At 43.5% G+C, this 13,983-nt stretch overlaps 1 protein-coding gene across 1 annotated transcript; it reads left to right on the forward strand.

Annotated features, from left to right (window-relative positions):
- The first annotated feature begins 730 nt into the window (after positions 1-730).
- Positions 731-13,567, forward strand: LOC121714090 (uncharacterized protein C4orf54 homolog). The gene is made up of 2 exons (XM_042099300.1): positions 731-5,607; positions 9,547-13,567. The coding sequence occupies exon 1, from the start codon at positions 950-952 to the stop codon at positions 5,582-5,584; it is 4,635 nt and encodes a 1,544-aa protein (XP_041955234.1). The 5' UTR covers positions 731-949; the 3' UTR covers positions 5,585-5,607; positions 9,547-13,567.
- Positions 13,568-13,983: the final 416 nt, after the last annotated feature.

Below are 13,983 nucleotides of genomic sequence, written 5' to 3' on the forward strand. Positions count from 1 at the left end.
GTAAACACGTAACGTGACGAAAATAGCGCGAGTTTCATAGGCTATCTCTTCGCCAAATTCGCCAGAATTACTTTGTATGATGTCAGATGGTATTTTAGCAGACAGGCGCTCCGGTGTCTTATAGGGGCGCTGTCACTGAAATGTCCGTGGGGACTGTACACACGATGAAGCAGCATGACGTGAAAGTTGTGTTGAATTTAATTTTAGTCAACAGTAATGCTGATGATTTGGCAGAACAATGTTTGACATTGTCTCCTGTGTTGGAGATGTTATTTTACACCGTAGCCCATGACACACAATAGACTCAATATTCATGTCTGCACCTTATATCCAGCACATAAAACACAATAGACTCAATATTCATGTATCTGCACCTTGTGTGCGTTCTGGTAGAGGTATGCATTATGGTGAATTCTCTATAATTTGCATTATCCTTTTGCATGGCTGTGTACATTAGCTTTCACACACACACACGAAGACACACACACACACACACATATATATATATATATATATATATATATATATATATATATATATATATATATATATATATATATATATATATATATAAAAGGGCTTGTAATTGTTTAATTTAATTTTTTACATTATTGATTTGTCTATATGGAATGTACATGTTTGCGTTCCCGTGCCAAGCATAAAGGATCAACTGCACCACAAATGTAACCAATGTGTCATCTGAAATTAGGCTCGTGCGTAACGCCGACAACTGTGGCCAAGAACAGTGGTGAGGTGTGAGCAGTCCAGTGAAAAACACAGACCGACCAGGCTTTACACAGTGAAACCAGTGGGTTCTCCCCTCTCTCTATCTCCCTCTCTCTCTCTGTCCCTCTCTCTTTCTGTCTCCCTCTCTGTCACCCACGCAGATTTTTGCCCACTGGTGCCAGACAACATCACCAATAACAAAGGCTCTCTGGCGTAAAGGAAAATGGAAACACTTCAGACAACCATCAGCCACATCGGGGAGACGGCATCTTACAAAAAGTCTCAAACAGAAGAAAATAAGCAGAAAAGTATTGACAGTCAACCCGAGGAATCAAATTATGTGGATCTGAACAATCTTCTGGATATGACATCGGATGGCACAAAAACCGTCAAAGTCACTTTTACGGGTGAAGGTAATCAGCTGGCAATATTCAAATGTCAGAGTGACACGTCAACCGTGGGTGACGGAAGCCCTGGCAAACGCAAGGAAAAAGGCAATATCACAGAGACTCCCTCTAAGGACTGTCACCAGGATCACTCGAAGGACGCCAGGGTGGGACAGCGTGACAGCGTGAACTCTTCACCGACTCTCGACGATGAGATTTCAATCGCTGACATGCCTACCACGGAGACTGACCCTCAAACCGACCTCATCCTGCAAGATTATAATCCACAAAATGTTTCTTGCGAAAGCGAGGAGCTGCGCTACACGGATATGTACTTGAATAGCCAGAGTGAGTCGGAAGATGGCTCCAGCAGCGTGGTCTTATCTGATCAATGTACGCTCAATACCTTTGCAGATGAATCCCATTATATCACAACGCACGAAATTCAATTGACTGAGTTAGACCATGATGTGGACTACGAAATTGGCCGTGGGCCTTGTTGGGATTATGAGGATACCAATCTTGTATACTCATTTGTGGATTATGCATCTTTTGAGAGCGACGAGACGACGGAGGGGACATTGGTTATGGATAGAAGAATTGGTAAAGCAAAAATCACCAAAGCGCACTCGGTTAATGCGGGCCAATGTGGTACTGGCGAAACAGCTGTCAGCACCGAAAGCGATGTGTGTGAGTGTGACTCGGACAAATGTGTGAGCTCAGATGAAAGCGTGTGTAAAAACCCCAATGGTGGTGAGAGCTCGTCGGGGCAAATTCACCTGTCGATCAAAACGTCCTCCAGGAATATAAACGAGTCCAACAATTTTCTCCAGAATGAAAACATTAGCTATCATGCCCGACGCACAGGCGAGAGGAGTCAGTACTTTTTCAGGGGTTCGGACTCGAGCCGGGAGGCCCTGTTTGACCGGGCGCACTATTTCATCCCGGCACCCGGCCGCCAGCATTTGGCCCCTCAGTTAAAAGGAAAAGATATTAACGAATACTCTAGTGGTGCTTCAAGCTCAGTTAGTGAGCTAGATGACGCTGATAAGGAGGTTCGCAATTTAACGGCTAAATCATTTAGAAGTTTGGCATGCCCTTACTTTGATGCCATCAATTTGAGCACGTCTAGTGAATCGTCTTTTTCGTCAACTTTAATGGATCTGAATTATGGTAACATGGCCCAAGGACATGAGAAACGTCTGATTTCCCACAGAAGTTCAACGTTTGAGCTGAACAAGAATGCACAGTGCAAAACCATAAATGGTGTGGCTAATTTAAAAGTGCCTCAAGCTAAGACATGTTCCCATAACAAAAACAAGCCGTCCCGGTCGAATATCCAAAATGACTCTTCTGCTTCAAAGCAAATTGAAATCAGAGGACAATACGATAATCAAGGTCAGGGCGAAATGATCACTCTGACAGAGACATTAAACTTTAGCTGTAATGTTGAAGCGGGACTACCAACGCGTAAAAGGCGCGCAAAATGCGTAGAAAATACCGCAGGATCACGTTCCGCGGATGAGGTTACCAGCATCATGCCATCGAGGCCTGGGAGCGAGGCAGCCAGCCCACACATTGACTGCGGGGACGCTATCGAAGATACACACAAGAAAGCCATTTTTGCATCAAGTCTGCTAAAAAATGTAATCTCGAAAAAAATGCAGTTTGAACAAGAGCGCAAAATGGAAAGGGGGGAGATACGTGACACACATCCAGTTCAGTCACCTTGCTTCCAGATAAAAGACCCAGACACATCAAAAGAGCCCTTCCAGTGTGAGGTTTTGCAAAGACAAACGTCTGAAACAGATTCAGGACTTATTGCTCTCAATGAACTGGGCGACGTAGTAGAAACTTCGTCAAATATCGACCCTAAGGAGCAGCATGAACAACGCGCAACGGTTTCCACAGCGGATTCCACACCGGACTGTCATCCTGATGACGGCGCGTGTAAGTCTAACAAGGAAATGTGTGAAAGTAAGAAGGTGCAGCTTGCTCAGAGTCAGAACAGTGCCTTCAAATCCTGGAAGGACGGTGAACTAAGTGTTGATATGGAATCAGGGAATGACAGAGAGGAAAATATCATAGAAACGTCTTCTCCGACATTAGAGGTTTCGGTTCAGAAGGAGAGCCAATCAGTAAGCGCCAAATCAACTAAAATGTCGCACTTGTATGTACCAAGCTCACAGCTTCTCTCCAAAGACAGGGAGGGGGAACAACAGACGCAAAGTAAAAATATACACGATGCCGTCATGGAGCAGGGAGAGGGCGAGTGCGAGTGCAGAGACAATAACTCTAGCAACCTTCTTAGTGCCAAGGATACATCTGCAATATCACAAGCCAAAAAGGCACCTGAAATCAAAATACGATTACGTAGCGTTAAAGAGAACAAGAAAAATCCCTTCAACATAGCCAGTCTACTAACCCCCAAAATCGGGTTCAGCACCACATATCCCCCCAAACCAGCGTCTGAATCCAAATGTCAGGTGCTGTCGCAGTCAGAGAAAGTTCCCCATTTTACAGTTCGGGACATTAGAGAGACCAAGGGGAAGTTCCAAACACCAATTCACCAAGTACGCGACGTGCGTAAACTGGTCAAAAGTTCCTATAGGTTTGTGTCACTAGAAAATACTGAAAACAAAGCAGCCACATCAGCTTCTCTGTTGAGAGAAGATAAAGTTGGCATATTTAAGAAGGAACCGGACAAAAAGCCTTCTCAATCACCTATTGTTATTAAATGCCATTCTGTAAACACAAATAATTTAAGTAAGCCACGCAGCAGTGTGGCCGAGGCATCAAAACGGGGACAAACAGAGTGCGCGACAGAATCTGATAGGTTGTCACCTAAACATCTGTCCGACTGCATTAAAAACGAAAGCGTATTTGCAAATCGGTCTATGGGTAGAACTCCGTGCGTAAAAACGCCTTACAGTGACCAAACCGAATCAAAAATGGAAACGAAAGCTGCGAAACAAAGGCAAGATAAAACAATCGAAAACATGGAAAAGAAATCCGAATCTAAAGCAACAAATCAGGCGGCCCTGGAAAAGTTAAAAGCTGCTGTTAAAACAATGGAGCAGCTTTATGTTTTTGACCGTAATGAATGGAAGCGCAAGACGCAGGCGCCGCGTCCCGTCACAGACAGCCACGTGCTATCACTCATTACCAGCGAAGAACAGGGTGGTCCATCTAAAACGGAATCTGAGGATGATCTCGGCAAAGGCACTGAAATTGAGAGGCCGGTGAGCTCCATAATAAATCCTCCAGTATTGGCCAGCACTCTGCAGACAGGTGTAGCCCAATCAACTGAAGATAAGGTGAATCTCAAATCAGCCACATTTAGCCAAGAAGACACAAGTACAAGTAAAACATCATCTGTCCATGGCCAACGATTCAATAACAAATGTGTGTTTAATTTTGCCAGTAGCTTAAAAGCACCAGCCAGTAGTGGCCCAGCAAAAATTAGTGTTCGACAGACTCTCTCTGTTCCGCAGGGTGTCTCAACCAGCAAAGCAATAGCTCCTAAATTTCCCAAAACCCCACTGTCCTTAAAAATCACTCCCCCGAAAAGAGAAGCAGAGGAAAAGGGGCCGGCCAAAAGTTCTGAAACTTTCCTCCAGGCCCAGCCCATCAAACCTGCACCAGCAGAGACTGAGAACTACCTGACCATCCCAGTCAGAGCTTGCACCACAGACACACCGGCATCCTCCGCCGCCATCAGTGCCAGTGGGAAGCCGGGCCCCTCCACAGCCTCCAGTCACCTTGGAGCATCCAGCCACAGCCAACAGCAGGCCCTGCAGCGCTCCCCCATCATCATGGAGTCATGGGCTCCAGACAGCCCCACTAGCACTACCATCTATCACCATTCCCTCCCCATCCCCTTGACCACTACTGGGCCTCAGGTCCTCTGCATCTCTCCCTCACTGGTGCCTTCCGTGGCCGAGCCCATGCAGCAGCAGCAGACCCAGAAGAAGATGTTGCTGGACCCTACCACAGGCCACTACTACTTGGTGGACACGCCAGTGCAACCGGCCACCAAGAGGCTGTACGACCCCGAGACGGGCCAGTACGTGGATGTGCCCGTTCCACCTCCCCAGCCACTCACGCCCGTCCCCATGCCCATGTCCCCCCTGGCGCTCAGCCCTGGCACCGCCTTTGCCCCCACGTACATGATCTACCCCAGTCTGATGGCCTCCCCCACAGCCTTCACCACCCACTCCCTCTCGTCTTCCACGCAGTCCGAGGGGGATGGAGAGAGAGCGCAGGGCAAAGACTCAGGGCCGCGGGCAGGTGTGGGCGTGGGCAGCCCGTCCGGCACGCACCCTCCGGATCACTCCCGCGGGGTTGGCGGGATTTCTGTTGGCCCTGGTGGGAAGCCAGTCATCAGCATCACAACACAGCAAGGCCCACGTATCATCGCCCCACCCTCCTTTGATGGAACCACCATGAGCTTTGTCGTGGAGCATCGATAACTGATCGATAACTAATCCAACTTGTGAGTGATGTTTCCTCTGTTATTGTTTTCATTGAAAGTTGCAGTGATGTTGAAGGTAATCACAGGCAAACCTGTCTGTAGTTCAATTATTTAAAGATGCAGTCTGTGATTCTGGAGAAAAGTGGATAATTGAGCCTAGATTATACCCCTAGTTTCCGTGCTTCTAAAGCAACATGTTGATTGGCTGAAATTATTAATGACTTGTTAATGAATTCCTTATTTGCAGAGCCAGGAATGGGTGTGAACACTAGTGTTTTTTTTTTTTTTTGAGGGCACACACTGAATGGACAGCAAGACAGGGAGCAATTGGTTGAACTTCACAAAAAGCGAACTGGATTAGAACCTCGGACTGCACCTTTAGTTAATGAGAATGGCTCATTAATTATTTTCAGAGATGATTTACAATAGCAAATACAGTATGCACCAAAACAGCCCAGTGAAGTAGCCCAGTGGCAGATGTGAAAGCCCATCATCACCATTCACTGGGCGATGAAGCATGGGAGAGGGGACAGGAGACACACGGCCTATTCCTCCTCAACTAAAACACACGGGGTATATTTTGGTAATTTGGTGGGACTCTGCCAGTAGCTCCTCTGCTGAGAATACTGATTGAGATAAGTTGGGGTTTCGTCCCGACGCCACTTTGACAGCACCATGACTGATAAGCTCTACATCCTCCGTGACGCCAAACCGTTCAGAATAAGTTATACATAGAGCATCTATCCTTAGCAGTCCTCATACTGGCGTGGGCAGCGTGTAGAGGTCGATGTGAATGTCACGCCGATCCATCAGCGCAGCTCGGCGTGCTAAAAGACTCATTTTCTGCTGTGGATCTGCTGTCCAGCACCTTGTTTGACTACCATGTTTGCGATGTAGTGCAGTAAAAGCCATGTCACATGTGTTAATTGACCGACCATGACACCTCGCCGTAACCTGACTCCCACGGACGGGGGGTAGCCCACGGCTGCTATGCCAGGCCAAACGCTGCCATTCTCTCGTCTAAGCATTACCTACCGGATATGTGTCTGCGGGCTGCTGCTCCTCCTGTGAATGCCAGGAGCATAAACTCAAATGTGTTGCGAAACATAAAACTTTGTAATTAGTGCTGTCATTGAGGGCAATTACTTTTTTCTTATGCTACCCATACATCAGAAGACTTTGACAAGATTTGGGAAAGATTGAAAGATTGGAGTGTTTTAGCTAATGCCCCCCCCCCCATTCAAGCTTTACTTAAAAGACTACAATCTTTCCAGAATGTTTCCCAAATCTTGTCAAAGTCATCTGGTGTAAGGATGGCTTGGCATGGTGCATTTCTCGAGCCATCATTAACGTTTGCACAAAAGTAAATGCATTTCTTGAAACAATTTGTGCAAACTGTATCACAGAGTGCACCCAACTTGCTCAGAATACTTAGTTTATGTCTCAAAAGCAGATATTTATGCCAATCAGTATGCCAGTGCCATCAGAATGACAAGTTTCTGTGTCACTGTTATGAACAAGATAATCAAAATGCTTAGGCATGTTGACAATGTACCAGTTTATTCTGGAAGCATTTTCTTATGAAATTGCACACGGCTGCAGTTTTTCTATTTGGAATAAACTAATCCACAGAGAAGCTGTATAATGCATTTTGCATTTTGACCGACATGATATTGCAATTGATTAGCAATTGATAACGCAAAAAACAGCAGACAGTTGTACACAAGCAGTTGCATGGATGTACGAAAGTATTTGCTGTTTGTTCGAAGTAATAAGAACTTGCTTTTATGGTACGCGTTAGTGGCTAGATGATGTGGAGGTTGAAGTAGTAGTTTTGAACATTTCAATTATCATCTATGAAATGCACCAATGAGAAAAACTAATAACCCCACAATCTACTAAGAAATGTGACAAGCAATGCAATGTGGACATTGATGAAGTGGGCAGAAAATGTACTTTCAGTAATAAAGAGGGAAATGAGTCTGTATTGTCAGCGCAGGAGTTCTGAAGTAGTTGGAATGTAACTTTAAACATTGTTGGTAATGGTGAATATCTGTTAGAATTCAGGTGTTGAGAAACAGTTGAGCTTATGTTTTTCAGTAAATGCAAAAAGGTCATTGGGTCAAGAGTTGTTAGCCTTGACCACACACGCACACACGCACACACACACACACACACACACACACACACACACACACACACACACACACACACACACACACGCATACACACACACATACATCACTTCCTGCAAAATAATCACACAGAAATGGACACAAACATGAGCCTAAAACATGTGTGTGTGTGTGTGTGTGTGTGTGTTCCGGAGACAGACAAATACAAAAGACAAAGAAACCTGACACATACTGTACACTCTCTCTCTCTCTCTCTCTCTCTCTCTCTCTCTCTCACACACACACACACACACACACACACACACACACACACACACACACACACACACACAGGCAAATGTTTGAAGGATAAATGTAAGCTCAGGGCCTTCTGGGGGATTTGGTGGGCTGGTACAGTGCTGGGCAGATCAGAGGACATGACCAGACCATTTGAACAGACAGACAGACAGACAGCCAGACAGACAGACAGACAGATAGACAGACAGACAGACAGACAGACAGACAGACAGAAAGATAGATAGATAGATAGATAGATAGATAGATAGAAGCAACAGGAATGGGGATAAAAGAAGGTAAAAGTGTGATGGATAAATAAAGGAAGATGTATGAGTGGAGGAATCGATAGAAAGTGTTGGCCAGAGAGAGGGGAGGGGCCAGAGAGAGGGGAGGGGCCAGGCTTGGCGAGTGGCAGTGGAAAGGTCAGTCCATGTGAAGTATTTGTTGTGCTGATGCGGAGGGATGACAGCTGCTGGGAGCGATCAGCCTGCAAGCCTGGGGCTCGGGGGGCTGGGACAGGGGCTCATACTTTTTATAGGCCCCCTCTTACACACATGCGCAAGTACACACACACACACACACACACACACACACACAAATACACACACACACACACACACACAAATACACACACAAACACACACACACACGTACATACAGTGCTCATGAACATGTGCATGCAAATATGTACTCACCCACACACGCACGCACGCACACAGAGTCACACGAACATGCATGCTCATACATACAAACATGAATATAGGGACAAATACATAGACATGTTTGAGACACGTTTTGTGAAGACATGCACACATGTAGAAACATATTTTTCTACCTTTGACATATTCTAGCCACATACCCGTGTCATCCCTGCTGTGGGGCTGGGAGGGGAGAGTGTGGTTGACTGCCTGCTGCATGAGGAGCTTGATGCCCATGAGCACATTTGCCTGGCCATAAATTTAACTTTATGGACATGCTCATCAGAATTATGTATAGCCGCCACTGGCCTGAGAAGGCCCACATTAGGGAAGCACATGCTGCCGCATAAGAGCAGATGCTCAACTCGCCTAGTTTTAAGCTTTGAGGCACAAGCGGGTGCTTTTAGCACAGCTAGCACTTAAACTAGCTGTGCATTTGGCTAGTGTTACGCTGTAATTGAATTTAGTGTCTGAGATTGCACATGGACGGTTTTGTTTCGGACTTGCAGCTTGAATGGTGAAGTCATCTCATCCTGACTTCCAACACTATTGTAATTCTTCAAATGTTTATTGTAATTTATTAAAATCATTTTTTTAAAAAGAAATAATCATTTTCATTAACAATGGTGACAGAATAGGTCAACAACACAAATGTTACACCAATTAAGAAAATTATAAGTTCCATAGAATTTATTTCTCACAGAAAATATGGAATGAAATGTAATAGAAATTAATGTAATATAATATTCAAAAAATATACACACATTCATGAATATCTGATGAAGAGCTTGAACACAACATTCCTCTTTTCTAATCTCTCTCTTTCTCTTTCTTCTTTCTGTCTGTCCTAGGATCTCTCCCTCTGTGGAATATCGACTGATTCTGTACATCATTTTGTTCATCTGTTTTACCGTCTGAAAACAAATGTCTACAGTCTTGTCTACTTGTATTTCCAGACAGAACTTTACCCATTCTACACCATGTTTCCTGTCTAGTTGCTTGTATGTTGAATTGTTCAGGAGTCATACCAGCCTATCAGTGATTCCCTGTATAAAATGATGCCCTGCGGGGTAGTGCACTTTCTCTGTGTATAGAGTAGATGATCATTGTTTGAAGATGTAGAAGTGAAGTTGGTGCTCTAGAATTATAGGTACTGAAGGAAATGTACTCAACTTCACTGCTTTTTCTTTCTGTAAAAGTAAACAAGGTTGGCATCCCATTGTTGATCGACAAGTCATGAATCATATACACAGACATTTTAGAATTTTGAATTAGCTGTATGTGTGATTGTTGAATTGGAGTGCGCCACGTGAGACTTTGTGAATTGGTTGTATGAAATATGGATAGCACAGAATGTTGAAATATATTATCTTTATACAGAAATCACCTGTCTGGCTAATAGTTTTATTATGCGTTCACATATTCCAGTGACACTCTTAGTTATGTCTCTCAATCAGAAAGGAAACCTTGAAATCAAAAATTTAAAAGTATCTATCAGGACCTTGCTTGCTTTAAAGGTCACTTAACAGTCTGTCAACCAATGCTCTTACAAAAAGATTTCTGGCTGGTCAACCAGAGGGGCAGTTGGCGATTGGCTTTGAATGAACACAGGAGACAGGTATGACAGATGATAATAGTCCAGCATAATGTGAAATACCAACTACCAATGTTTTTTGTAAAATGTCAACTGGTTTAGGGAAAGTAGCTAAAATGTGCAATCCCAGCAATCTGTCAGACTATTTATCCACTCTTAATCCACTCTCAACTATGTAGGCCTTTTAATCTCCCTGTGGCCGTCATATCATTTTGAGTTGCAATTGCACACCAGGAGTAGCACCGCCAGACCAAAGACTCAAACTCGAGTCTCTGTGTGTTATTTTGATCTACTCTACCCTACTCTATCACTGTGTGCAATCAGTCAATGCTGCTTTCCTCTGGCCTTACCCTGTGAAAATGATTGTCTTTTGTTTCTTTTCCGTGACATTCTTCTGGATCCTTCTGAGAGATGTAGTTATTTGCTGATAAACACACACGTGTGTTGACTGTGATTGCCGGGACCTCATTTGACGTCCTTGGCCTGAAAGAGCTATAGTAGGGCAAGTCAGCCACAGTGCTGCGTATCAGGAGGGATTCAAGATTTAGCTTGAGAGGATGATACATGGGGCAACTTCTTGAGCAATGTTGCTGGGCAACCACATAAACACTTCCATTTATTCTGATTGGATAATCATGACAACTTGCCTACTGATGATAAAGTTCTCCAGAAAAGAAACTGTTGCCCAATATCAATGAGAGCATGCCAGAACCACAATAATGAGGAACATTGCCCAGCAACATTGCTCAAAATGTTGCCCCATGTATCATCAGCCTAAGAGTGTGTTTGAAATGGTTCTGGGAAATAACTTATTGAAGGGCTGTTGAAACATGTTTGAGTTTCATTTGGATTGTTAAGGTTTGTGTGATGATAGCAGTGGTATAACTATTTATGATGTCAGTGGTAAGGCTAAGTTATATAAAACTCTTTGCACAATTTGAGCAGTATGGAATTCAGATCAACACAGAGGATGAGGAGGGATGAATTAATGTAAATGAATGTAAATGATGAAGGTGCTCCGTTTGTAGCTCCAGTAACTCTGGTCATAGTAGCCTAGGCCTAAACGACACTTCAAATTGCCACTGTGAACCTGAGCACATATCAAAATTGGCTCTGTTGTAACAGATCACACACACACACACACACACACACACACACACACACACACACTAGCGCACTGTTGTAACAGATCTCACACACACACACACACACACACTAGCACACTAGGTTTAGGGTATCATTTTGTTCCCGTCTTGTCCCTCTCTGTTTTACTATACTCTGATAATCTCAGTTCTCAATTTCCTAAACTCCCAAACTCATTTTTTATTGTCTCGGTATTCCATGGACGTCCGTTTCCTACAGGCTAAACACTAGCTACTAAGCTACTGTTAAGCTAATATAAGTTAATATTTCAAGTAGATTATTTTATGTTTATCCATGTCATCAAGTTTCTAACCATACAAATAGATCACAGTGAACAGTATCTTGCTGTGTGGATGTTTTGATTCACATTTTTCCCTCTGTTTTTCTTTTCTCTTTTTCATGTCACCTTGTGTTGTGTCGATTTAGTTTTCAGAAATTAAGTAGCTTGATGATGAAGCACTGACCACTGACATGAATGGAATCAAATTTGTCTTGTTTTTCTTTTTTCTTTTTCTGGTGACCTCTCTTTGCTAAATTCAACTTGCCTGAAAAGCATGAAATGCAAATGCATCTGAAATGTCTTTACTTAATCTCATCATAATATCTGCGGTTATTCTCTCAAGCTTACTCTATCACTGACAAACAGTGGGAATTCTAGGGATTGGATTTTTTCTTGTTGTTGTTGTTGTTGTCATTTATTTTGTCTCTGTTTTAGTTTCCCTGTTATACAGCTGTGTAGACCTGTCAGGGTGTTGGGCCTTATGTTAGCCACCGGGGCCAGAGAGAGTCCTGCATCTCTGCTGTTGTAGACAAAGGTTAAATAGAGCTGCAGGTCAGTCTATTTGCCTACTATCTGAAGGAGTAGTTTTCACATACTGTATCAGCTATCTTCTGGAAGATTTACATATCAGTAGACATGGGAGTGCTCTCTTCTTTGTTTTGCTTTGTTTTGTTTTTTGTTATATTTTCAAGGCTCATAAGGTACAGCAGCAAGTAAAGCATGAAGCAACATGCTCCTTAATTCTTTTTCGACTGACAACTGACATAATATTTATTCTTAACATTTATTATATATATATTTATACCACCTTTAAAAAAACCCTTTCAAATAGAAACCATATTCCCTCACTGCCCACATGGAACCATCCTAAAGATTTAAAAGATTTTTATTCATATTTAAATGCCAGGACTGCCAAAGACTGTTTGATCACGATAAATGATGTGTAAAATATTTTTTAAAAACATTTACACATTTATATTTGCTGGTGGTGCTATGTATCAAGGTAGGCAATGATCACCAGTGTGAAACACTGACATGGCACTTACCAAAATAAAAGAGGCATAAATCTGGTCCTAAATGGGACATGTTTATGTCCACCCATGACAGATGAGCTAATGCTAGAGATGGCTCTGCATCCCTGTCCTCTTTAGTCACTACTAACACCTCTGCAGGCTGCGTCTTTTCAGTCAGCTTCTGACGAGGTGGACATAATTAGCAATAAATGATGACTGCTTTTTTGGAGGTAAAAAAAATGCTATGTAAATGGTTTTGAATCTGAGACAACAGGGAAAAGCCATTATAATTAGATTGGTAGATCAGTTACTGGTGGGGCTGAATTGATTTTTGACATTGGTGTGGGAAATTGGTGAGAGATACATGTAGGTCTTTTCCAAACAAACACACACACGCGCACACACACACACATACACACACACGCACGCACGCACGCACGCACACGGACACATATGCATAAGAATGTACACATCACTATGAGCAGCATGTAATCCAAAACCGCCCCCCCCCCCCGCCCCATCTCCCTTTGGTGTTGCTCCAGGGGGAAACCTTGGGAGGCGACACAGTGAAAGCTTGCATTTACAGTAGGACAGGAACGCAAGGGGACAGATTTAGCCACGTGCAGATGGAGAGAGGAATGTTTAGAAATGTTGAGAAGTGATGACGATCCCAGGAGAGGACCCAAGCAGACCAGGCGGAAGGGCTGGACAGGAGAGCGGGGCCTGGGACGGACGATCCCAATCAGAAGGCTATGTGTGAAGACGGAACTTCTAAGAGATGTGTGACAGGAAAAATGAGGGCAATGTTGACACTGTCATGGGAATAAACTGTATTGCAAGCCGCCTGTGTTTAATGCTTGTGTTGTGTTGTATGTTTGATCATTTTATTTAAATCATGTTGTACTGATGTCATTCACTCAGTCTCACTGTATGGCTACTGGTGTTGTAATAGGTAATAGTGTTAAGCTATTTTAATCATATGTGATTTTTATCACATATGATTATGATCACTTATGTTTAGAAAATATGTAACCAGTGTATTAATATTCTGCCTTACACAGGATTCATTTTGCCAGCCTTATGAACAAGGGCCATAACAATCCAACAACTGACACTATACATTTTCTACCAACTGTAAGGGATTAGAATGCTGTGTGTGTGTATGTTTAACAGAGAGAGAGAGAGAGGGTGCAAGGAGTGACTGAAAGAAAGAAAGAGAGAAGCAGGCAGTCAATAAAGATGGAGAGACTGCATGTGG

The sequence above is a fragment of the Alosa sapidissima genome, chromosome 1 (assembly GCF_018492685.1).
Source record: "Alosa sapidissima isolate fAloSap1 chromosome 1, fAloSap1.pri, whole genome shotgun sequence".
Classification (NCBI taxonomy): Eukaryota; Metazoa; Chordata; class Actinopteri; order Clupeiformes; family Clupeidae; genus Alosa; species Alosa sapidissima.

Excerpts from the sequence above, each read along its gene's own strand:
- LOC121714090 (XM_042099300.1), top strand. The coding sequence starts at position 950 with ATGGAAACACTTCAGACAACCATCAGCCACATCGGGGAGACGGCATCT.